Raw genomic sequence first — 26402 nt, 5'->3', positions numbered from 1 at the left:
TGGTCCGAACCGGTCAAATTCCACCCCTGAAGTGAGGTCATAAGTTCATCAACATCATGTGACGTCTTCCTTAAGGATCAAGCTGGTGGTCCCAACTATGGTTGTTAAGCAAGGGTTATCAGTACTCTGTCCAAGATCACTAGAAACCTGCAATCTTGAGCCCAACTTCTAGTATGGTACTAATCTTTCTAACCCAAGCCGTGGTGGCGCAGTGGTTACAATGCAGTACCGCAGGTTACTTCTGCTGACTTCTGGCTGCCAGCAGTTCGATTCTCATTGGCTCAAGGTGACTCGGCCTTCCATCCTTCTGAGGTCTGTAAAATGAGGATCCAGATTTTGGGGGGCAAAATGCTAATTCTGGAAACTGCTTAGCGAGGGCTGTAAAGCACTGTGAAGCGGTATTGCTATTGCTATCCCCCTTTTAATGACTCTCCTTAGGTGGCTGTGAATAATGAAAGTGTGATAGGTGTAAGGAGGGATGATTGTACATTTATTCAACTCTTAAATATAGAATTCAACAGGAGAAATATTACGGTTTGCGAAATTATTTGTTGTTCTTACCCTTCCCAAGACATCAACTGGTAGCTTGGAGTTTAAGAGAACAGGTTTCACTTTATCACCGGACAATAATCCATTCATTGGATTCAGGCTGTCAAAGATGGCATCATACTTGGCCTTATCTTCTATCTGGTTATAAGGGCATTAAGAAGCTATCCTTAATTTATAATGCTGGTATATGCAAAAATTCAGAAAGAACATTTTATTAAAAAATAGTACAGTCACCCTTCTTAGGAAATCTAATTAAGCCTGACAAACAAAAGCAGTTTCAAGAGAATTAGAGGAAATGAAAATAGGACAGCAAGAGAAGAAATCAGAGGAACTGTTCTTAGAAATTTTGCTTGAAATTTGGTATGAATACTTTGAAACAACGTACAAATATGAACATCAAATATTCCAAATACTTTAAGCCCTATTTGTTTATGAGATTTCAGTGTTTCTAAAGCAAACTACAGGTAAAACATAAATATTTTCCCCTAAAATATTCACTTATTGGGTTTACAAGCTAAAAAAAATTGATTAAACAGTGATAATGCAAATGTGCAGATATGTATTTTTCTTCTTTTTTCTTGAAACCGCAGCATAAATTGTATCTATCCAATTATAATGTCTCAACCTGGGATTATGAGTCAGTCATTCTTCTCTCTTTTCCTCAGTGGCCAACATTCTACATCTGAAAGGCAGAGGATGGTCTCAATAAACTATTTTGGATTTTTTAAAATTATAAATGAATACATTACTGCATATCTGAAGAATGTGTAAAATACACAGAAATCACTTGCTCACTCCTAATTATTTCCAGCGTAGTAGGATTGCGCAGATTAAATGCCAGGTTTGGGAAGAAGTAGAATCCATAATGTGGTGCTATAACATACTTCCATCTCCTAAAAGCAGGGTGCCAATTCCAATAGATTATTCCATTTCCTACCTCTTAGCTTTCAATTTTCTCTTTTCCATCCATCAATCAACACACCATCACTACTAGGCTAAATACAAAGAGCTAAATACTTCAGTCTTCTGGAATATAGCAGAGATTTCCTTGTTTTTCTGAATCCCTGCTTTGGTTCCCTCTTTTGTGGCTTTTAACACCAAAGTTTAGTGTCAGCATTTTTAATAAGCGTTATGCATTAGAAATACACTGAAATGAATACTGCTTTTGGGAGATTCAGTTCCATTTGACAGAAGGCAACAGAAGGGAAAAAGAAAAAGAAAAAAGAAAGAAGAAAGGATATTGTATGCAAGAAATCTACTGCAATTCTGCTATCAGGAAGAGATTGTGTCACAGAAAAGACAGAGGCCTGAAGTTGTATTTAAAAAGAAATGACATATTTTGGGGCCTAGAGGTGATTTGGAATGAGTTTGTATCAAAAGGAAAAAAAGGCAGAGTTACTAAAGATATCAATGAATCTTTCAAAAGGTAAGATCTATAGGTAGTCCTCAACATACAACCACAATTGAGCCCAAAATTTCTGTTGGTATGTGAGACATTTATTAAGTGAGTTTTGCTCCATTTTATGATTTTTTTTGCCACAGTTGTTAAGTGAATCATTGCAGGTGTTGAGTTAATAATACAGTTGTTAAGTGAATCTAGCTTCCCCATTGATTTTGCTTGTGAGATGGTAGCAGAGGAGTACATGACTCCAAGACACTGCAACCGTCATAAATATGACTCAGTTGCCAAGTGACTGAATTTTGATCACATGACCATGGGGGATACTGTAATGGTCATGAGTGTGAAAATCAATTATAAGTCACAGTTTTCAGTGCTGTTGTAACTTCAAACGGTCACTAAATGAACTGTTGTAACTTGAGGACTACCTGTACAAAGTTGGGAGAAGAAAATGTCAATGTATTAAGATACTGAGATATGAATGCAGACATCCATAATGACAGGGCCATTAAAGTATTTGGACAATAATTATAAGGACTCTATGATGGAAATAAGCAGGAATTTACGGAGGATGTCTATGAATATAAGGACAAGAAAACGAATTATTTTGGCAATGGAATAGTGGCCAGAAAGTCATAATCAAGGCCAGAAACTAAGAGGTTACACAACTTTGTTTTTATTCAAGAAAGCTATATTTTTAAGATTGAGTTACAAAGCAGTTCATATCTGTTATATGGTTTCATACATGATCAAGAACTAAGCAACACCCTCACATTTCCAGGTATCCAATATATGTGAAATGGTTATGGTTTTATGCTTAGTTGCCAAATCACAACACAGCAAGGCACCATCATAAAAAAAAGAAACCTGTTTGCCGAGTTAGATTGATTTTATTTGGTTTTTATCCCACCTTTATTACTTTATAAGCAACTCAAGGCAGTGAACATATCTAGTTTTCTTTCCTCCTCCTACTTTTGCCACAACAAAAGCAATCCTGTGGGGAAGATGAGCTGAGAGAGAATGACTGGACCGGCTGGCTTTCATGCCTAATGCAGGACTAAAACTCAGTCTTCTGATTTCTAGACCAGCACCTTAGACACTATACCAAACTGGCTTTTGTTCTGAAAAAATGCATAAAACAAGGAAAGTGGAAAACCTTTTCTAGAAAGAATCTGATACCATGAAGCATATTTACTGAGAGCATTTGCTGTAGCACAATTAATTTATTTACCTTAACAGCCCAAGGGATATCAGGTGGAGCTCCGCCACATAATAATGGACTTGTGGAATCATTCTAATAGGAAAGAAAATAAAAAAGATTGTTTTAAATATCTATTTTGTATTATCTAAATTGCTTGTTATAAACCTGTTTTTTCACATTCAGGGCCACCATTTATTTCTACTCACATTCAAATACCTCATTCTATCACAAGAAAATAATTCAAATATTTAACTGAATTATCTTTCTCTCCTAAACTGTATATATACATCTGTATATATACATTGTAAGCCAATCATTCCAGGTTATTACAGGCATGTGTTTGGATCTTTCTTAATAGGCTACTAGGATTATTTATGCCACTTGTCGTTAACCAGGCTATAGCATAAAAAAAACCCATCCTACCAAATGTCTTCTTATTTATTTAATAGGCATGAGAAAGATGGGCCACTATCCTGCAGTTATGAACTTTGAATGGTAAATTGACATAATGAAGGTTTCTCTCAATTGCTACAAACATGCAGCAAAGAGGGGGCTGAGGGGTTTTTTAGCTAAATTTTTAAGGAAAATTTTAAGGGGACCCGGGAGGACGGGTGGGAGTTGTAAAAGTGGACCTGGGGGGGTCCAGATAGCGACTGTGCAGGATGATGGGTTGGTTAGCTGCAGCAGAGGGGTCGTGACAGGAAATTTAACTGGGGGGCAGGGGGACGATAGAAAGGGCTGTGTAATTGAAATCATGAGTGGGAGGGGCAGGTACGACGGGCGCAGGGGGTCATATCAAGTGTTGGGGGTGCGCACGCGCTGTCTCCGAGCGATTGCGCACTCCGGCCCCCAATGCGTGACTCGTGTCCTGGGTTGTGTAGAGCCTCAGGCCCAGGGTCCGCGGCTGATGTTATGTAATGCCAGGTCGGTGGTTAATAAGGCCCCCCTCATCTGTGATCTTATTTCGGAGGGGGGTGCAGACCTGGCAGGTATTACGGAGACCTGGTTGGGCCAAGAGGGGGGGGTCCCCCTCATAGAGATGTGCCCGCCAGGTTTCCGTGCATTTCATCAGCCAAGGGCCCAGGGGAGGGGTGGGGGAGTGGCGGTGATCATTAGGGAGAGTCTTTGTCCGAGGGAGACCACTGTTCCTCAGATAGCCGGATGTGAGTCCCTTTGTGTGAAGTGGGGCCGTGCGGTGCAGATGGGTTTGCTGACTACGTACCTGGCTCCCTGCCACATGGCAGCGACCCTGCCCGAGCTACTCGACGTCATTGCCGGGGTGGCGGTTGATACCCCCAGACTTATTGTCATGGGGGATTTCAACCTCCCATCCGCAGGTGAGGCGTCAGAGGTGGCTCGGGAGTTCATGGCTTCCATGACGGCCTTGGACCTGACCCAGTTAGTTCAAGGCCCCACTCACATAGGGGGACACACTCTGGACCTGATTTTTATCTCTGGTCAGTGGTTGAATGATCTTGGTAGAAGGGACCTAGATATTAAACCCTTGTCATGGACAGATCATTCACTCCTTCAACTAGACTTTCCTACCGCCTGCCCCCACCGCAGGGAGACGGAACCGACCAGATGGTTCCGTCCCAGGCGCCTGATGGATCCCGAAAGGTTCCTGACGGAGCTTGGGCCGTTTCCTGAGACTCTAACACATGACTCGACTGAAGAGCTGGTGGCCGCCTGGGAAAGGGCGGCCGCCGGAGCTTTGGACCGCGTCGTGCCTTTGCGGCCTCTGACCCAATGCCGATCTCAATTAGCTCCTTGGTTCTCTGAGGAGCTGAGAGAGATGAAGCGTCGGAAAAGACGCCTAGAGAGCATTTGGAGGACTAGTAAATCCGATTCCGACCGGACACAGGTGAGGTCTTATATCAAGACCTACCTAGTGGCGATAAAAGCGGCAAAATCTGCTTTTCTGCTTTTTAACAGAAGAACACCCAGAAAAGCAGTTGGCCATAGTTTTTTGGATGCCCAAAAGGCATTTGACAATTTAAATTGGAATTTTATGACCAAGCAAATTAAAACAATGGGATTTGGGCAAAACTTCGAAAAGATGATAAAGAATATTTATGACAATCAGAGGGCTAGCATTTTGGTAAATGGAGATAGGACAAGAACATTCCAAATCAAGAAGGGAGTAAGGCAGGGCTGCCCCCTGTCACCATTATTATTCATCCTGGCCCTAGAAGTGTTGCTACGAAAGATTAGAAATAACGAGGAAATCAAAGGCCTAAAGATTAGAAAAGAGACTTACAAAACGCAAGCCTTTGCGGATGATGTGGCGCTAATACTTGAAGACCCATTAATATCCGGACAAAAAGTATTAGAGGAATTGGGTAAATATGGAGAGGTGGCTGGCTTTAAATTGAATAAATCTAAAACCAAAATACTAATTAAGAATGTAACTGAAACGCAGAAGAAAGAGATAGAAGGAGTTTTGGGCCTACAGGTTGTCCCAAAAATAAAATATTTAGGAATCTGGCTAACCAAAAGGTGTTCATCTCTAAAAGAAGATAATTATACCCCATTAATTAATAAACTAAAACAAGATTTGGATAGATGGAAAAAGATTAAATTGTCACTTATAGGCAAAATTGCGGCAATTAAGATGAACATCCTCCCCAAGATGCTATTCCTATATCAAAACTTACCAGTGACCTTAGAGAAAAATTTTTTTTTAGAATTAAATAAGAACATCAGGGAATTCGTTTGGGAGGGAAAAAAATAAAGGATCTCACTCAAAATCTTACAGGAAAAAAGGAATGTGGGAGGATTTGGACTCCCGAATTGGGAAACGTATTACAGAGCAGCAAAACTGATATGGATAAGGGAATGGATCACTTTGGAGAATAAGAGAATCCTAACGTTAGAAGGCCATGACTTACAGAGAGGGTGGCATGCGTACCTATGGGACAAAGACAAGAAAAAGAAAACCTACTTCCACAGGCATAAAATTAGGGATTCCTTAATACAAACATGGGCGGGGATTAGGCAGAGATACTACTCAAAAGTCCCAAATTGGCTCTCAATGGCAGAGGCATTGATTTACCCCAACAGGTGGGGAATGGAGAAACTGTGCAGATATAAAGACATTGTCGACGGAGGGGGAAACCTCAAATCAAATGATACCCTGAGAGACCAAGGTATAACCCTAGACTGGTGGACTTACCTACAAATAAAATCAAGATACCAGAAAGATAAGGATGAATATGGCTTAGAACTAGGAAACAACGGATTAGACAAAATTTTGATGGGACCAGAAAAAAAAGCATTGGCCAAGTTATATAACTACTTATTAGATGAAGACAGAGATGAGGATACAATCAGAAACCAATTGAGAGCATGGGAGAGCAACATTGGGCACAGTTTGAACTTTAACGAATGGGAAGAAGCCTGGAATAAAAACTATAAATTAACTAGAGCAGCCACATACAAGGAAAACCATTATAAAATGCTCCATAGGTGGCATTTAGCACCTGCGAGATTAGCAAAGATGTTCCCCAATGTACACCCAAATTGTTGGAAATGTGGCCATGGTCAGGGCACCTTCTTTCATATGTGGTGGACATGCCCCGAAGCAAAAAGATACTGGAGCAAAATTCGGAGATGGTTGAAAGACATAATTAAAGAAGAAATCGATTTGAATCCAGAAATATTTCTCCTGGGAATGGCAAAGAAAGGGTATGGAAAGGAAAAGGTCCACCTCCTAATACACATAGCTACAGCTGCCAGACTGGCGTATGCTCAATACTGGAAAAAGAAAGACCCACCACCAGATGATCTTATAATTAGCAAAATATTAGAGTGTGCAGAGATAAGTAAATTAACACATGAGATAAATGATGATGAAAATTCAGACTATGATACTGTGTGGGGAAGATGGTACGAATGGATAAATGATAGAATCAAAGAAGGAGAAAAAGGTGTAGAAATCAATCAGATTAAGGAAGGAGTAAAAGGCACAGAAATTAATTAGAAATTAATTAGAAATGTATAGTATAAATGACACCAGATAATTTTTCATGTATATATGTATAAACACTGCGAATCCGATGTCAAACAGAATTGTTATTATATTTTATTTGTGTAAAAAAAAAAAAATCCAATAAAGTATTATAAAAAAAAAAAAGCGGCAAAATCTAACCATTTTTCCGCTCTTATCGCATCTGCAGAGAACCGCCCAGCCGCCCTGTTTAGGGTGACCCACTCCCTTCTTCGGGGGGGAGTGCGGGAAGATCCCTTGCAGGGTCGTGCTGAGGATTTTGTGCAATTCCTGCACGATAAAGTCGCTCGGATTCGGGATGGCTTGGACTCCGATTGGATGAGTCCACGGGAGGAGACCGGGGCAGGTCTTGAGAATGTTATCTGGGAGGAGTTTGATCCTGTGACTCCCGAGGATGTGGACAGGGTTCTGGGTAAGATTAGTGCCGCCACGTGTTTATTGGACCCGTGTCCCTCCTGGTTGGTACTGGCCTCCTGGGAGGTTACACGAGGCTGGCTCCAGGGGATTATAGGTGCTTCTTTGGGTGAGGGTGCCTTTCCTGCTGCCTTGAAAGAGGCGGTAGTGAGGCCCCTCCTCAAGAAGCCTTCCCTGGACCCGGCTGAATTAGCCAACTATCGTCCAGTCTCCAACCTTCGTTTTGTGGCTAAGGTTGTTGAGAGCGTGGTGGCACGACAACTTCCCCGGCACCTGGATGAAGCTATCTATCTAGACCCGTACCAGTTGGGCTTCAGGCAGGGGTACAGCACAGAAACGGCATTGGTCGCGTTGGTGGATGATCTCTGGAGGGCTCGGGACAGGGGTTGTTCCTCTGTCCTAGTCCTATTAGATCTCTCAGCGGCTTTTGATACCATCAACCATGGTATCATGCTGCAGCGGTTGAGGGGGTTAGGAATAGGGGGCACCGTTTTGCGGTGGTTCTCCTCCTTCCTCTCCGACCGCTCGCAGTTCGTGTTGGCAGGGGGGCAGAGGTCGACCTCGAGGCGTCTCGCATGGAGAGTGCCGCAAGGGTCGGTCCTCTCGCCCCTCCTGTTCAACATTTATGTGAAGCCGCTGGGTGAGATCATCCGTGGTTTTGGGGTGAAGTGTCATCTGTACGCTGATGATACCCAGCTGTACATCTCCACCCCAGACCACCCCAACGATGCCCTTGATGTGATGTCCCGCTGCCTGGAGGCCGTGCGGGCCTGGATGGGGAGGAACAGGCTCAGACTCAACCCCTCCAAGACCGAGTGGCTGTGGCTTCCGGCGCCCCGATATAGTCAGCAGGTGCCATCGCTGACTATTGGGGGTGAATCTTTGCCCCCCACGGAGAGGGCTCGCAATCTGGGTGTCCTCCTGGACGCGCGGCTGTCTTTAGAAGAGCATATGACGGCCGTGGCCAGGGGGGCCTTTTATCAGGTTCGCCTGATTCGCCAGTTGCAGCCCTTTCTGGATCGGGACGCCCTGCGCACGGTCACTCATGCCCTTGTTACTTCCCGGTTGGACTATTGTAATGCTCTCTACATGGGGCTCCCCTTGAAGAGCACCCGGAGGCTCCAACTGGTCCAGAATGCGGCCGTACGGGTGGTTATGGGTGCAACCCGTTATGCCCATGTGACACCCCTCCTGCGCGAGCTGCACTGGCTCCCGATGGTCTTCCGGGTGCGATTCAAGGTGTTGGTTACCACCTTTAAAGCGCTCCATGGCATAGGACCCGGGTACCTCCGAGACCGTCTTCTGCCACCAATAGCCTCCCACCGACCAGTTCGTTCCCACAGAGAAGGTCTCCTCAGGGTGCCATCAGCCAAGTTATGTCGGCTGGCGACGCCCAGGGGGAGGGCCTTCTCTGTGGGAGCCCCAGCCCTGTGGAATGAACTGCCCCCGGAAATTCGTAAGATATCTGACCTCCGGGTGTTTCGCTGCGCATTGAAGACCCTGTTGTTCTGCCAGGCCGGACTATCAATACAATAGTTTTAAATTGGGGTATTTAAATTTATTGGGGTTTTAAATTTGAGCCATTTATTTAATTATTTTAAATTTTATATCATTGTTTTGTCTGTGTTTTTAAATAGGCTGTACACCGCCCTGAGTCCTTCGGGAGAAGGGCGGTATAGAAATAAAATTATTATTATTATTATTATTATTACAAAAACTGGAAAATGCAGAATTATGATAATATTCTGCAGAAGACAGGATCCAAGAATTGCTCTGGTACAGAGAGTAGAGAAAATTGGTGGATAGGTGGTAACTGCCAGAAATTATTTTTACAACTCAGCCATGATTAGCTTAGGGCCGGGGTATTTGCGAGACCGCCTTCTGACGCCAATAGCAACCCACCGACCGGTTCGCTCACACAGAGAGGGCCTCTTCAGGGTGCCGTCGGCCAGACAGTGCCGGCTGGTGACCCCCAGGGGGAGAGCCTTCTCTGTGGCAGCACCTGCCCTCTGGAGTGTCCTGCCCCCTGAGATACGCACGATATCAGACCTCCGGCCTTTTCGTCGGGCCCTGAAAACACACTTATTCCATCTAGCCGAGCTGGCTTGATCCCATCCTCTCAGTTTTTTAATTGAATTCGGTTTTAATTGGGTTGTTTTAAATTTTGGGCCAAAATTATTTAATTGTTTTTTAAATTGTTTTTTAAAATTTTATATGCTATGTTTTATCTTGGCTGTACACCGCCCTGAGTCCCGCAGGAGAAGGGTGGTATAGAAATAAAATAAAATAAAATAAATAAATAAATGATATACAGAGCATTCTAAAGATAAACTGCTGTGAACAAAATCTTCTAATAAGAAAACTAGACATTTTTTTCTGGCATTAGAAAAAATAAAGTTCCTAGAAATGCAAGAGTTCACAGAAAAGAGAAATTGCATAAACTCACTGAATAATGCCAGTTTGCAACTAGAAAAGAATTCTGTGAAAAAACAGTCATGCACATAAGCAATTTTCAAAGTGTAGATTTGGGGACAAGCATAATCACAAATCTTTATACTTCTTGAAATAAAACCTTAGATTTAGGAACTAGATAATTGCTGAAATTTCAAAATTATGTGGAACTTAAGAATCAAACCCTATCTGATGCAGGGTTTAAATCACTCTTTCAGATCAAACAACTTTGGTCATCCTTTTTCCAATCTTGAGTCTGCTTATGTTCTGCATGTATGTATGTATGTATTTATTCATTAATTATTACCGGTTTATGACTGGTCATCTCATGACTCTGGACAGCACAGAGTAAAAAACTATACAATAGTGATATAAAAACAATTAGTAAATCCAGAAAAAAAAAATTGTGATTAAAGGGCAGAGAGGGTAGCAGATATTTATACTAAGGGAATAATGTATGTAGTGATTTGCCTGGACTGAACAGCATTAGTTTCAGCCACAGTAGTTTGATAGGAGATGGAATTAAAAAAACAAATATGGATATTTGATCTAGGATGAATTACCGTTAATTTTTGGGATGATTTGGGATGATAAGATGACAAAATTTTCTACAAGCTGGTTACAATAATAGTTGTTAACAAAAGTTTCTGAAACTTTTACCTTGCCTTTTTTTAATCATTATTGTTCTCCCTGTTAACTGTTTTGTCATTATTATAGTATATAGATGACATGCTATTAATTTGCAAATTGATTTAGTAATTTAAAAATCTTTTGAGCCTATTTTGCAAGGGGTGGTAAATTAATATTGTGGTTATGTATCAATCAATATTCAACTAGGAGGGATATTATGTTTATAGGTGTTAGTTTTTCTTTTTTTCCAATGCATTTTTTAAATGTCTTATTGCTGTGTGTTTGTGTTCGTTTGTTTTTAATCTTTTGGAGTTTTGTAGGTTTACCTTTTTTTTTTTTTTGAATAAACATTTGAAAAAAAAATCTTCCATCATTAAACAATTAAGGCACAATCCAGACATACACAATTACATAACATTTTTAAAGTTGTTGTGAGTGCATGCTATGCAAGTCAGTGAACAGTTTTCTGTTGTAGTGTAATGGATTAACTAATTTTTTAAAAGTGTCTTACAAATCTAGGTGGAGGGACAGGCAGGTTAAGACTACTCAGCGAAACATCCAATCCATTTTGTGCACAGGCTACAAGTCGTAAAGCCACAAAAAATTCCTATAAAGGAAAAAGAAAGTAACATAAAACAGTTTTATAGACATTGCATGATTCATTCAAATCAGAAACATTAAAATTATTTTTATGCACTGCATTGTGCATTGATATGAATTGAAGTTTGTTTTTGTTTTTCAAAATACTTTGTTTGCAAAATAATGGGATTTGTTCCCTAAATAGTTTTTAAAGTATAAATTGGAAGAGGGAGGCATGCAGAGGGCTCATGTAATTAACAGAATTTCTTGTCTGTTTATAAACTTTTCTATGCTATACTATGAGAAACTGCACATTTTCCAAAAGGCTTAATTGTATAATTTATTATTATTTAGCTTGTAGTCTTTCTCTTTTGTTTTAGAGACTTTTAATAATACACAATGCTCAATGTATTTTGTTCCCATCTATTAGGCCAGTGATGGCGAACCTTTTTTTCCTCGGGTGCCAAAAGTACGCGTGCGTACCAACACTTATAATGCAATGCCGCCCCGCAGGCTCTACCCCCGTGCATGCGTGACCTCCCCATGCTCCCCCCGCCCCCATGCATGTGACTCCCATTTTGGTGCTAGCAGGCCTCCTGGAAGCCGCCTTTAACCAAAATCCAAAACCCTCCGTTTTTGTGCTAGCAGGCCTCCCTGAAGCCTCCTGGAACAAAGAACGGGGTGTGGAAAGGCGCCGCACCCTCCCATCCCCACGCATGCGCGCACGTCTCCCGGCAGAAACTCGAAAATCAGCTGGCCAGAGGGAGGCGCGTGGGCATGCGTGGTGGAGCTGACCTGGGCATCGGGTGCATGCCCACAGAGATGGCTCCGTGTGCCACCTGTGCCATAGGTTCGCTATCACGGTATTAGGCTCAACGTAACAAGGAGTGCAGACTTAATGAAACTTAATGAGAAGTTTTATTTGCATCTTTGTCCATCTTCTTTTCTGTAAGAGTTATGCTGAATCAGGTCAAAGGTCTATTAAGGTGAGTGCTCATATAATACAGTGGCCAAGCAGAGGTCAAAATATTCCAGACTCTCTACCCCCAGTGCATTCCTACTGGAGAGGCAGTTAAGTAATTTCTCAGAAGTTTGCTGACTGCTCCAATCTATGCCTGCTCCCTCCTGATTATGTGACTCACTGCAGAGCATAGACAATTCATCTGTGCTTCCAAGCATGCATGCACACATACACACAGAAACAAGATGAGGGGAAAGTGGAAGTGCTACTTTATTACCCAGAAGCAACTACATATACAGCTGGAGGACTCAAATCCAGGAAGTCCCCACTGGCACTTACACAACATCTGCCCAACAACTTTAACACTGAACGCCCAGACATAGACAGACATATAAATGACCCCACAAAAAAAGGTGCCAGGCTTTGAACTACCACGTCAGTAATGGACAATCCTGAATAGGATTTATACCTCAGACAGCATCAGCCGGCACTCTCTGTATAAATGGGGCATAGTATCCTCCCCACATTTTGACTGGGGAGGGGGAAGAGTCCCACCTCAAACTGTACATAACATTGTGACTGGCTCTAAGCTGAAGGCAATATCTGATTTTTTAAATATAAACGATGCTGTGCTTCAATGGTTAGATGGCCTAGAGATATTGGTATTTGAACAGATTTATATTTTATAGCATTTTACTAATCTAAATGATTTGTTACTATATATTGCTAGTCCATGTACAATATGCCATATGCTAAATAAATAAATAAATACATATATTTCCTAAAGTCACTGCTTGTAAAATGATTAGAAAAAAATTCAAGGGTATTTTCTACACATGCTCCCCTACCTTGTTAATAAAACAAAGACAGATGTTCCCACTATAATCAGATATAGGAACCTCTTTAAAATATTGGAGAGATGTTTTTTCTGTTGCTATTTCATAACTGTATTTATATTCAGAAGAAAATATATCTTACCTGTTTGTTTAAGATACCTTTGCCATCTGTATCAGCAAGATCCCAAACCTAAAATATAGTTAGATAAAGGAAGCATGTGAAGTGATGGCAGAAAGTTCTTTTATTCATGTAATCAATCTATTTATTATTGGCAATAGTTTCAATACAATACAATTTAATTGTCTAATCTTAGCTAACAGAGATTACAATATTACAATTATTAGAGCTCAATCAGAATCAGGTTTTATAGTTTTTGAATATCTTTAAACGTTAAATATCTTCTATGCATTTAAAAAGATATTTAGATTACTCTAAATCTTAAGAGAAACTTTCATACCATGTAGTCAAGTAATTTCATTTTCAATATGCAGCTACTGAATACTCCTGGACACCCAATATTGGAAACACTAGTTAAAATTAAAATGATTACTTTTAAGAATAACAGAACTGGAAGGGACCTTGAAGGTCTTCTAGTCCAACCACCTGCTTAAGCAGGAAACTCTATACCATATCAGACAAATGGTTGTCTAATCTCTTCTTTAAAAGATTGGACAAGCATTTGGAGCACCCACAACGTCTGGAAGCCAGTTATTCCACTGATTAATTCCATTTTATAATAATATTATATATATACATTTTCATATATATTTCATATATATTTTCCCCTATCTATCTATCTATCTATCTATCTATCTATCTATCTATCTATCTATCATCTATCCAAAATTAAATTCCACTGATTAAAGAAATGAAGCTATAACTTCTATGTAACATTAAAAAAAAATGTTAACAGAATAGCACTATATGCGGGATCAATCTTTATTTTAGTTGTAGACCAGCATAGGATAATACCAGTAAGAATTATATTAACAACTAAATCTGTAAAATGTAAAAGATTCCGCAAGTCACAATTTTTATTTTTGTAAAGCCAAGATAGATGATTATCCCCTTATCTGAACATATCAATACCTTCCCAAGTATCAAATCTGTTAGTCCTGATTTTTTCAAAAAGACAGCTGCATCAGAAGCCAACACTCTTCCAGAATTACTAGGATCAACCTGCCAAAAGAGCCATACAACTGATTAAACCAAGCAATTCTTTAAAATATATGGTTTAAACAAAACTTTATTAGCTCAGATAATAAAGAATTATGGAATATTTAATCATATTGCATACACAATTCTGTAGGGCCATATACACTATATGCTGAAATCATAGCATTATATATATACAGCTACAAAAAGTTACGTCTACGATAACTTTTAGCAAATAATGTTCAAATACATATATCCACCTCCCAGATGTTATAATTGCTTCTAAAGTTTTACATGCCCTAGAGCAATGATGGTGAACGTTTTCGGCACCAAAAAGGTTGTGCAGAAATGGGACACGCATGTGTGCGCGCACGTCGGGCCGTGCTCTGGAAAAGCCGAACTTCCGGGTTCTAGCGTGCATGCGAGCCCAACGATCAGCTAGCTGGCGCGCATGTGCAAGCCGGTTTTCGGCACTGCCGCACGTGCAATGCTGATCGTCATGTGCGCATGCGCACCAGAAACCCCGAAGACAAACAGGGAAGGCCATGCATGCTGAGCAACATGGCTTCGCATGCCACTTTGGGCATGCGTGCCATAGGGTCGCCATCACAGCCCTAGAGTCAATATACTAAATATATACTGGTTGTTTTCTTGTAGATGTTTCATTCCCAAACCCTGTAACATCATCTGTACTAGAAACAATCAAGCTCAGAGAGCAGCAAGGACCCCTCACTTCCAAGACAGTTTTCTATTTCAAGATGCCTCACATTCTAGTATCTATATAATCTCCATAGATGAAAGTGATATAATTCTTAAGGCTGAGGTCTCAATTTGAACTCATAGGTCTTAAAATAATAAAAAAAATTGAAAGCTGGTATCTTGGAAGCCACTACCTTCTATCAATTTGGTTTTCACTACTGCTTCCAGACTCCAAATGAGCCACACAGAAATTTGCAGAATATCAATTCTGTTGAACTTTGTATTATTCTGAAGCATTATTTGTAACTGTTTTAATTATAATTGTATGTACAGTACCTAGAATCCCTTGGACTAGGGTGGTAAAGAAATCAAATAAAAAAGTCAACGGAAGGGAAGGGAAGGGAAGGGAAGGGAAGGGAAGGGAAGGGAAGGGAAGGGAAGGGAAGGGAAGGGAAGGGAAAAGAGTAACTTTGTGCTTTGCTCTAAAGTCCAGAGAAAGGGCCAATATAATTGAAGCATACAGCAGAGTCTGCAAGCAGAAGGATATGAATAGACTCACTGCACAAACTAGTTTTCAAATTATTATCGACACTCTCTGCGATTTTATAGACCTAAAAATTTCTACACATTATACTCACTGTAATCAAATGTTTACACTGTGTCATTTAAACAGCATAATTCTCAAAGCAATAGATCTTTCTTTTTAAATTCTTGCATATTTAACCTAAAAAATCTCTTTAGGCACAGGGGCATAAAGTACCATTAGTACTGATAAACTTTGTATACAAACAAATCTCTTCAGCAATAATAAAGTTTTAATTGGTGCTAAGATATAAAATTAACTTTTAGCATACTTAAAACACTTACTCTATAAACTACAAAAGTTTATTCTACAGTATTTAAGACATTTAACCATAACAAACAAATGAGAAATTATTTTGTTTTAAAATAAAAGCAAAGAAGACAAATTCACGCTTACCTGACGATAATATTTTTCATATACCGAATTTGCACTTGACAGCTAAGAAGATATAATAATATCATATTATTGATCAATTTTCCAAACTGCTTAATTTTAAAATTATAATAGATTAGTACATTTAGCTAAACATTCATAAACTAAAGATATGAGTATTTGCATAGAATTAACTTAACTACAAAGTCAAAATGGTAATAGATTCCCTTTTAAATGAAACAAGTACTGTAAGATACAACAAAATATTATGAGTAGCCTGAGCCTATGACATAAAACTGCTTATGCTGAAAGAGATTTCTGCTAAATTTTGTCTTTAAGATTTGACAAGTTGTTCTGAAACACAAATCCAGTATTTATTTATTTATTTTATTTATTTATCCAGTAGGGCTTTAATGTAAAATATATGAAGCATTACTTAAGATATTAATTATTTATTCTTTTTGTCCTATTTCATTTCAGTCAGTCTTTTGCAGAATAGTAAGTTTCAGCCCACACATTTTCAAAACCACACTATTAATAGTATTAATTTACATCATGTACTAATCCCAATCGCTTTAAGTGTTCAGTTGATAGAGTTTACAGTAGGAAAACCTTACGAGGCAATATGTCATGTAAAATCATGGTAGTTACATATCATGAGACAAGATTACTTAATTGGCTATGGCACAACAAAATGTTACAACAACTCAACTCTTCTATTTATTAGTGAATTACTGTGATCTCTTGGTTTTCTTTCTCTTACAGGCACTTTTTGTACACGCTTCATTTCATAGTCAGTTTGAACACAAGAAAATCCATTCACAAAAAAGCAGCACTCATGCAAAGGTATGTTCACTGGTACACATGGAGTCATTATTGGCTCCATTATTGTTTGTGCAAGTGCAACAACACTTATTGATGACAATTATAGATATGAAACAATCGTTGTAATGTATTATTTGTTACAATATATTAAATCTGAGCAAAGATCAATTATTAAAGATACCATAATTCCACTGACACAATTGAATACATTTAGGATTATCACTTGTGTGGCAACCTGTGTGTCAAAATCTACATATAGTCCATTAGAAAGGTTTTTGTTATAGAAATGGCTTACATATATTATGTAAAAGTAAAAAGTTGAGGTTGCATGTTATTATTTTATTCTACTGAGCCAAATAAAGTCGGAGGTTCATGCTTTTCTTTCTTTTCCCCTTTCCCCTACACTTTTTTTTCCCTTCCCCTTCCCTATTTTCCCAGAAATGGCATGTACATATATGACAAATCAAGAGAATAACCTGGTTAATTTTTCCTACTGAATTTACAAAAGAGGCTTGTTTTAAAGCCTTGAAGATGTCTGTGTGATGGGACAAAGAATTGATGGAGAGAAATCAAATCCTATGACATCTGAATGAACTAAAGATCAGGACTGTTAGAAGTAAAGGAAAGGAATATAAAGTTGGCTTATTTGATCAAGGTTAAAATAAAACATGTTCTTACTTCTGGCAACTCTTTATGAATTTCCTGCTGACACCAGGACTGAAAAGATGGTGTTTATGAATGTGTTTATACATAAGAGATGGGATATGGATTGAAGAAATAAATATTTGTAATTTCAGAGGGGGTAAAGAGTCACTAAATTTGTTTATACTTGTCATAAAAGTTGGAAGTCGCTTCTTTATACAGGTAATCCTTAATTTACTATCACAATTGGGACTGGAATTTTGGTTGTAAGTCGTTGCTTTCATAAATCAAGGCACCATTTGACTAAACTTGATTTTATGACCGTTTTTTTGATGGATAAGTGAACCACATGGTTGTAACTGCAAACTCATTTTGTTCAACAGGAGTTTTTGCTGGGTTTTGCCAGAAAATGCCAAAATGTCATAAAATGTGACTGCGGGAAGATGCAACCAGTTCTAAATCCAAGCCAATTGCCAAGTGCCCAAAATGTGATCACATTAACTGCAGAGATGGTACAGCAGTCTTAACTTCAAAGATAGGCCCTAAGTAACTTTGAGTCCATCGTAACTTCAGTCAGGCATTAAGTGACAAATCGTAAATCAAGGACTACCTGTATATTTCTTTTCCTTTTCTTTATTGCATTACTTATCTTTTCCTTTTTTCTTGCAGTTTTTACTTTTTTCTATTCTCTTAAATTTAGTTTGTATTAGATTTTGCTATTATAACCAACATTCTTAAAAAATATGCACACAAACACATACACAATTAATAATAATAATTAATGGTCTAATTCCACACAATATTTTAAGGTTTTCCTATATGGCCAATCATAGCACATTACAAAGTTTAATTATACAGTATAATGTGTGAAAAATTGAAGGTTATTATCTCTCTGCATTTAGTCCAGTGGATGACCTTGAATTCTAACACTGTTTGTTGGAGGCAAATTTTCCTCTCTCAAGCTGGTTGTATAAACCCCAATCACTGTCTCCCTGATCCATCTTCATTCCAGTCCAAAACCCACAATTACTGTAGTCTAACCCCATAGAGGAGTTGCTCCAGATATCTAATCATTCTGGTTGCTTCTTCTTTCCATTGTTTTCTAGTGCTATAATAGCCTTTTTAAGATGCAATGGTCAGAGCTATACACAAAAAATATAATCTCATCATAAATTTGTGTAAGGACATTTTTGTATCAGCAGTTCTACTTTCAATTCTTTTCCTAGTGATTTCAAGCATGACATTTGCCTTTTGTTTCTCCTTCTCTACCCTAATACAGCAATTAATATTGTCACATCTTAAAGCCAATTACAGCAATGTCATCATTTTCAAACAAAACATTTATTTAAAGCTGTTGTTACTTTTGCATAGGAAACATATGCTCTTTCACATCCTGTACTTTAACATTCATTTTAACATCCCAAAGTCTCCTTAGTCAGCAGATATACAAAGAATAAGACTTCAGAAAAACTGTAACAAATTCCTGTCTATTTGAATTATATGCCTTAGGCTACACTTCTCTTTTGAAACTTTAGATTAAAAAATGGTTTTTTTTAAATGAAAAATGTTTGCTTAAAGTTTCTCCTAATCGGGACCTAAAGGCTAAAAAATGCTGTAGGTAGCTGTCACTTATAACTGCCTTGTTTAACGTCCAACGTTATGACAGTGCTGAAAAATAACTTTACAACTGGTCCTTGCAGTTACAATTTTCACAGCATCTCTGTGGTCATGTGATCAAGATTCAGGCACCAGCAGGCATTTATAACCATACAAGCATCCCATAGTCACATTATCATAATTTGCTCCCTTCACAGTTGGCTTCTGACAAGCAGAGTCAAGGAGAAGCTGGCAGTAAAATCACAAGTTGTGATCATGTGAGGTCTTGCTTAACAACCATGTCACTTATGCATGGAGTTTCCAGTTCCAAATGGGGTTGTTAAACAAGGACTATTTTCAAACACTAAACAGCTGTTGTTACAGTTACATGTTGATGGACATTTCAGATATTTTGTACCAGATATTTTCAAAACATATTTGAGTTCCAACAATTCAACAGCTACCATTCTTGAACCTTTAGATCAGGGATCTCAAATTCAAATAATCATAAACGCCACATTACAACTAGTTCATTTGTCTAAAGGCTGCAATATCAAAGCTTTTTTATACTTTGATACAAAAGTTGGTTATCTTTAATAATTAAATTTTAATCGGTGATTTGTGGGCCTACAGAAATTACTGAACTGCAATTTACGACAGTCCCGGCCAATCTGACCAAGAATGAGAGATGCTGGGCACTGTGGTTCTGCGCCCTTAAAAGGACTGCAATACACAGCAACTTTTGAAGAGGATCTCTGTAGAGCTTTCCAAGGAAGAAACTTTCCATATACTATATATTCACACATCATCACTCAGCATCTCAGTCAACTCCTAAACCTTTTGCCCTAAAGGCAAAAATAGAACCAATGCTAGACTTCTTTTCCAATGGTCTTCTGACAGGGACTTCAATTGCAGTGCTGCAGCTCACTCCTTCTGTTTTAGTTCCATAAAAACGTGACAACCATGACCTGGATGACTGAGAATCATTACAGACTTCCATAAAAACACTCTGAAAACTGGAGAATACAACCTGGTAGATTTCGAGTTTGCTTCTGGAGGCCCCTATTGTTTCTTCTTAGGAATTACAAGTCTTATGACTTGCAAGTATACTCCTGCTTGATTTACAACCTCCAGCCAGAGTACTGTTTACATTATTGTGTGGAATTAAACCAGGGGTCTGAAACTTAAACACTCAAAGAGTTATTTGGATCCGTTTCCCACAGAAAAACCCAGGAGCCACAAAACCTGGATTGGTGTGGTCAACTCAACATCACTCCCCAGTCCCACTCACCCAGTCACATGATCCCCACAGTCACACTTACCCAGGCTTTGTGGCTCCTGGTGTTTTCTGTGGGGAAACGGGTATCTCTCTCTGTGTCTCTCTTTCTCCCTCTCCTCTCCTCTCTTTCTGTCTCTCTCTCATTTTTCTCATCTCTTTTTCCCTCTCCCTCTCTTCTTTCTCCATCTCTCTCTCATCTTTCTTTCATCTCTCCCTCTCCTTCATTTCTCCGTCTCCCTGATCTGTCTTTCTCATCTTTCTCCCTTTCTCCTTTTCTTTCTCCTCTTTCTCCGTCTCTCTCCTCTCTCTCTTATCTTTCTCTTTCTCTTTCTCTCTCTCTCTCTCTCATGTGCATATGTGTGTGTTCCCTCTTGAACCATTTCCAAAAACAGGTGAGGGTTGGGGTTGTTGTTGTTGTTGTTTTGCTAATATTGTTCTTTCTTTTTTGGGTGCTTTTTACCATATGATTTAAATCAAGAGTCATTTCAGGTTCCCAGATAAATGAAGCTTTTTCATCCCACTGCTGTAGCTCCGTCGGCTGAACCCACCACTGGCTGGACCTGCCCCTCGCCCTCCCCTCCCAGTCACTCCTCTCCTGGCCTGAGAAGCTCTCTGCCACGAGACACTGGCCCGGCCCAGCTGCGGCTGATACTCCACATCGTAACGGGCTCCAGGAGGAATAGGGGATGCTGTCTCCCCCATTGTGAAGCATGCTAAATTTAACTGTGTTGTGAGAGCAGCGGGCAGGCTATGGAGGTGGCGAGAGCAGTGGCGTTGGCTGCAGCCGGGCCAAGCCAGTGTCTCCAGGTAGAGAGCAAGTCGCACGTCTCCCCCAGCAACCGAGGTGCGTGCAGCACCAACAAGGGCCGGAAGAAGCACCCACAAGATGGGGCAAGTACAGGGGCACTTCACACCCATTCTGGAATATGGAGTAAGTCTCCATCCCCCGCCGTCGCCCTTATCTTCTCAGGGCAGGTGAGGAGTGACTGGGAGGGGAGGGCGAGGCCAATGGTGGGTTCAGTCGACAGGGAGCCACAGCAGGAGGACAAAAGAGCAGCATGCAGCTCTGAAGTTGCGGGTTGCCAACACCCGAACTAAACTAACAAAAGCTCTGTGAACCAGCATGCTATTCATTCTTACCTGTTTGTAGCTGTAGCCTTGAATGAACAAGTGTCATTGGCAACCTTGCTCTGGGACAAAGTTTCACCCTAGCAGCTTTGTCACAGCTTCACCTTCTTCTTTTGTCTATGGTGAGTGGAAAACTGCCAACCTTGCTTTGGTCTTTTGCATCAGTTAGGCTACTGGCAGCAGCTGCAGGTCCCCCACACACAGTGAATAGAATTTAATGGCAGGAAGATAGACCTGGATAAAAGGAAGAGGTGCCTATCCGGGTTTGGTTTCTCTGTCTGTCAGCTTTTCTCCAGAAAATTTCCAAGCCTTCTTAGAAGTAATGATTGTGAATGAGGTGCTGGTAGATTGGGTGTTGCTCCAGAACCTTATCAGACCACCAGAAAAATCTTCAGTTCCTTTCATATTGGCTCAAGAACCCCAGCTACACAGAATTGTCCAATTACAATTATCTCTTATTTTGTTTTTCATTGCTATTACTAAGTATTATGCCCCATAGACTTGATGGGCAATCTGGGGACTGAAGAGCAGGAAGCTGTTGTGGCTAGGAGGATTTTTGCACAGATTTCTATTGTGTGCCAGTTGCATCTTTTCCTTAATTCATGAGGCACTATTCAATTATTCACACCCTAGTCACCTCCAAATAGAGTACTGTAATGTGCTAAACATGGGGCAATCCTTGAACAAAATCCAGAAGTTCCTCTTGGTACAAAATGTGGTGGTGTGAGTAGTTATAGGTATCCCTAGAAAAGCACATTATGCCTCTGCTCCACGAGCTAAATAGATTACCAGTTCACTTCTAGGTTCAACTCAAGGTGCTGTTTTTTACCTTTAAAGCCTTACATGGCATAGGACCAAGTTATATGAGGGACTGCCTCTTTCTGCTTCCAGTAAATCATTTGAAGCTAGAATTATATTTTAATTGTATAATGTGTTCTAGCAGTACAAACTGAATATCTTATCAAATTTTATGGAACAACTTGCAATAAAGATTTGCATTATTTTTAGCTTTCCTTCAGACAAGAAGGAATTTTCTTTGCCCACTTTGCATCCACTGATAGCTGTCCAGCAGTCCTGTTTAGGGTGACCCAATCTTTTTTGGGATTATCTAGGCCCATGATGAATCTTTTCTGGACCGAGTACCCAAAGCACGCACAGATGTCCAAACCCCCAAAATGCAATGTGCCCCTCCCCCATCATGCACAGCAGAGACCTGACAACCAGCTGGTTGGCGGGAGGCGTGCATGCGCAAGCGTGACAGAGCTGAACTGGGGCAATAGCTCACGTGCCCAGAGAGAGGGTGCTGTGTGCCATATGCCATAGATTCGCTATCATGAACCTAGGCTATTTGCTGGATAAATTGCTCAGCTCTGTTTTGACATGGACTCAAGTCGGGCTGAGGTTCTTAAGGCACCGTCTGGTAATCTGGGATGAATCAGTCAGAAAAACCTGAGGAAGTTGAGTTCTCTGTGCTGTCAGCTGTGCTTAGCTTATTAACTGGATCTGGACCCTCCTGAATTGTAAAAGCAGCCAGGGAAGTGATCTATGTGTGGATTCATGTTGTGACAACAGTCTCCTTAATGGAAAAAGTGGTACCTCCTGTCCTGAAAGAGGCTGTGGTGTACCCCTCTTCAACACGCCGTTCTTGAACCCATTGGTTTTTAATAGCGATTATCCAATAGCCAACTTTCCCTTTCTAGGAAAGGTGGTTGGTCTACACTTAATGAGTACGCAGACAAAAATGGATTATTTACACCCATTTCAGTTAGTTATTAGACTGGGATGATTTAGTAGTGAGACAGCTTTGGTCATGCTTATAGGTGACCTGTGGCAGAGACAGGATGGAGCTAATGCATTTGTCCTTGTGCTCCTTGATCTCTCAGTGACTTTCAATACCATTAACCACAGTATTCTTCTCAGCTGGCTCCATGGGGATGGGGAACACCATTTTATGGTTGTTCTTTTCCTATTCCCAATGGAACCCCATTGAGAGTTAGCTACTCTAATGTAATAAAATGTTTAGTTTGGATTTGGCATTTTTATCCACCTATCAAGGTCCTTGGGACAGCAACAGAAAACAGAAAGACAGCAACAGAAAACAACATGCAAAAAACCTGAAGAAAAAGTGTCCCACCTAGTTAGCTGCCGCAAGAAAATTGCACAGATTGGCTGCAAACAATGGCATGACAAAGTAGAAGCAATGGTGCATTGGAATATCTGCAAGAAGTACCATTTGCCTTGAAAGCAGTAACTGATGGGACCACAAAGTGGACAAAGTAATAGAAAATGAAGAAGCTGAAGTGCCATGGGACTTTAGAATTCAAACATACAAGCATTTGCCACACACAGTACTCCAGACTTAACAATTGTTGATAAAAAAAAGACAAAAAAGTTTTGCAGTACTTTGAGAAAGCCGAATAGTAGAGGAAGAATTGGAAAAAATCACAAAATACAAAGACCTGTAAACAGAGATACAATAACCGTTACCAAAAAAACCAAAGATATACCATTAGTAATAGGTGCTTTGGGGGCAATTCCAAAACATGCTGAGCACCATTTGAACACCATTGGCATTGACAAAATTATCATCAGTCAATTATAAAAGGCAGTTTTACTTGGAATAGCCTACATCCTACAACAGTACTTTTAATATTATTAAAAAACAGTTGCCTATCTCAGGTCCTTGGGTAGGACTCAATAATTTGGGTAAAAATGCCAAATAGTCTAAAGCACGTGTGTCAACCTCGTTGCATCATGTTGCCATTACATGACGTTTCACATTTTTCATTCACGGAGCTAGGGTGGGCGTGGCCTGCACATGACGCATCTGGCCACAGGCCGCCAGTTTGACACCCCTGGTCTAAAATATCTGGCTGACTGTGCAACCAATAATAATTGTTAATGTTTTCCAAGCCATCTAAGTTTTTCAAAATAAACTATGATGTACCGTATTTTTCGCACTATAAGATGCTCCAGACCATAAGACACACCTAGGTTTTGGGAAGGAAAACAAGAAAAAAAAAATCTGCATCTGCCTCTCATCAATTTGCCTCCTTGCAGCAAACAACAAACAGCCTGGTCAGCTTCAGCACAGCCCGATTTAGCACGAACAGCTGATTGGCGGTTGGATCTGCCTCCTGGAATACTGCTGCTCAGCTGTTTATTTATTTATTTATTTTATTCAATTTGTATACCGCCCTTCTCCTAGTGGACTCAGGGCGGTGCACAGCCAAAACTAAAACACATAACAATACAAAATTTAAAATTATTAAAAGAATTATATACTTTGGCCCAATTTTTAAAAACAATTCGAATTAAAACCCATTGACAGATTAAAAGCTAAACAACTAAAAAACTAAAAAAAAAGGGGGGGGAGTTCACGCCAGCCCTGCTTGATGGCACAGGGCACAGCGAAAGACCCAGAGATCCAATATCCTTCTTATCTCCGGGGGCAAATCGTTCCAGAGGGTGGGAGCTGCCACAGAGAAGGCCCTCCCCCTGGGGGTCGCCAGCCGACATTGCCTGGCTGACGGCACCCTGAGGAGTCCCTCTCTGTGGGAGCGTATTGGTCGATGGGAGGCTATCAGCAGCGTGATAGTGGCGAGCAAGTGGCGAGCGTGAAGGTGTCCCGCAAATACCCAGGTCCTATGCCATGGAGCGCTTTAAAGGTGGTAACCAACACCTTGAAGCGCACCCGGAAGACCACTGGAAGCCAATGCAGCTCACGCAGGAGAGGTGTCACATGGGAGCAACCCCTCGCTCCCATAATCCCCCACGCGGCCGCATTCTGCACCAGTTGGAGCCTCCGGGTACTCCTCAAGGGGAGCCCCATGTAGAGAGCATTACAGTAGTCCAGGCGGGAAGTGATGAACGCCTGAGTGACTGTGCGTAAGGAATCCCGATCCAGAAAGGGACGCAACTGGCAAATCAGGCGGACCTGATAAAAAGCCCCCCTGGCCACGGCCGTCATATGCTCTTCTAAAGACATCCAGGAGGACGCCCAAGTTGCGAGCCCTATCCGTGGGGGCCAATAACTCGCCCCCAATAGCCAGCGATGGCACCAGCTGGCTATATCGGGACGCCGGAAGCCACAGCCACTCGGTCTTGGAAGGGTTGAGTTGAAGCCTGTTACTCCCCATCCAGATACGCACGGCCTCCAGGCACTGGGACATCACTTCCTGTTTTTGGCCTCCACACGGTGAGGATCGCCACCTATCACTGCTGAACAATGGCAGTGGCGGCGTTAGGCAGCGGTTTTTGCAACAGGCCAAAAACGGGACATGCAGAGGCTGAAAATGGGGTGCGCAGAGGTGACGATAGGTGGCGGCGATTCCCCACAGCCTGGAACAGCTGATCGGCGGTATTCTGGGACGCCGATCCAACCACCAATCTGCTGCTCATGCTAAATCAGGCTGTGCTGAAGCTGACCAGGCTGTTTGCTGCAAGGAGGCAAATTGCTGGGAGGCAGAGGCCGAAGGGGTGGGGGCCGGCGGGTAGGCGGAGCTTCGGCAACATTCGCTCTATAACATACACAAATATTTCCACCCACTTTTTGGGGGGGGAGGGAAGTGCGCCTTATAGACTGAAAAATACGGTAGTTTGAATCTAGATCATGCTTCTACCACAGCTTTCCTAATGCCTTTGTGTTGGTTCCTAGGAAGAATATTACCAGCATTTCCCGACTATTACCAGCACTTCTATAAAATTTCTTGAACCGGCTAGTTTTTCATAATTCCGTTGGTTCTACAGATTTACTATACCTTCTCTATGATTGTAGTACATCTATTTCTGATTTAATTATGACTTGCTCTTTTTACAAATTATATTTCCATATTCTTGCTGTCAGCCACTATTATAATCACTTATAACTGGAATTAAATACTGAATATAGCAAAAACAGATATGCAAACTTATAACTGATTATCCTGATTATGACTTAAAATGAAACAATTTTAGAATAGACTGTATTTTTATATATGGTATAGCCACTTTAACTAGGGCTTTTTGCAGATAAGACATTAGGTTAGCCAAAATAGTAACGGTTTTGGCAGTATGTTTTTACATTGAGAGCACTTTCAGGAATTATGAATTAA

At 40.6% G+C, this 26402-nt stretch overlaps 1 protein-coding gene across 2 annotated transcripts in view; it reads right to left on the bottom strand.

Annotated features, from left to right (window-relative positions):
- Window positions 1-26402, bottom strand: part of EPS15 (epidermal growth factor receptor pathway substrate 15) — a 65950-nt gene that overhangs the window by 33996 nt on the left and 5552 nt on the right. For both annotated transcript variants that reach the window (XR_011600249.1, XM_070941350.1), the window contains exons 2-7: window positions 15864-15905; window positions 14120-14209; window positions 13172-13219; window positions 11165-11260; window positions 3180-3242; window positions 562-687 (exon numbers count right to left, since the gene is read on the bottom strand). Coding sequence is in view for 1 of the 2 variants with exons in the window: in XM_070941350.1 (XP_070797451.1) it covers window positions 562-687; window positions 3180-3242; window positions 11165-11260; window positions 13172-13219; window positions 14120-14209; window positions 15864-15905 (465 nt within the window). In the remaining variant the exon portion in view is untranslated. The remainder of the gene's footprint in view (window positions 1-561; window positions 688-3179; window positions 3243-11164; window positions 11261-13171; window positions 13220-14119; window positions 14210-15863; window positions 15906-26402) is intronic.

The sequence above is a fragment of the Pituophis catenifer genome, unplaced genomic scaffold, assembly GCF_029215685.1.
Source record: "Pituophis catenifer annectens isolate HBS135680 unplaced genomic scaffold, rPitCat1.0.hap2 SCAF_3, whole genome shotgun sequence".
In the NCBI taxonomy this organism is placed as follows: domain Eukaryota; kingdom Metazoa; phylum Chordata; class Lepidosauria; order Squamata; family Colubridae; genus Pituophis; species Pituophis catenifer.
Note: the sequence above shows the minus strand (reverse complement) of the source record. Positions and strands in the feature narration are given on the sequence as shown.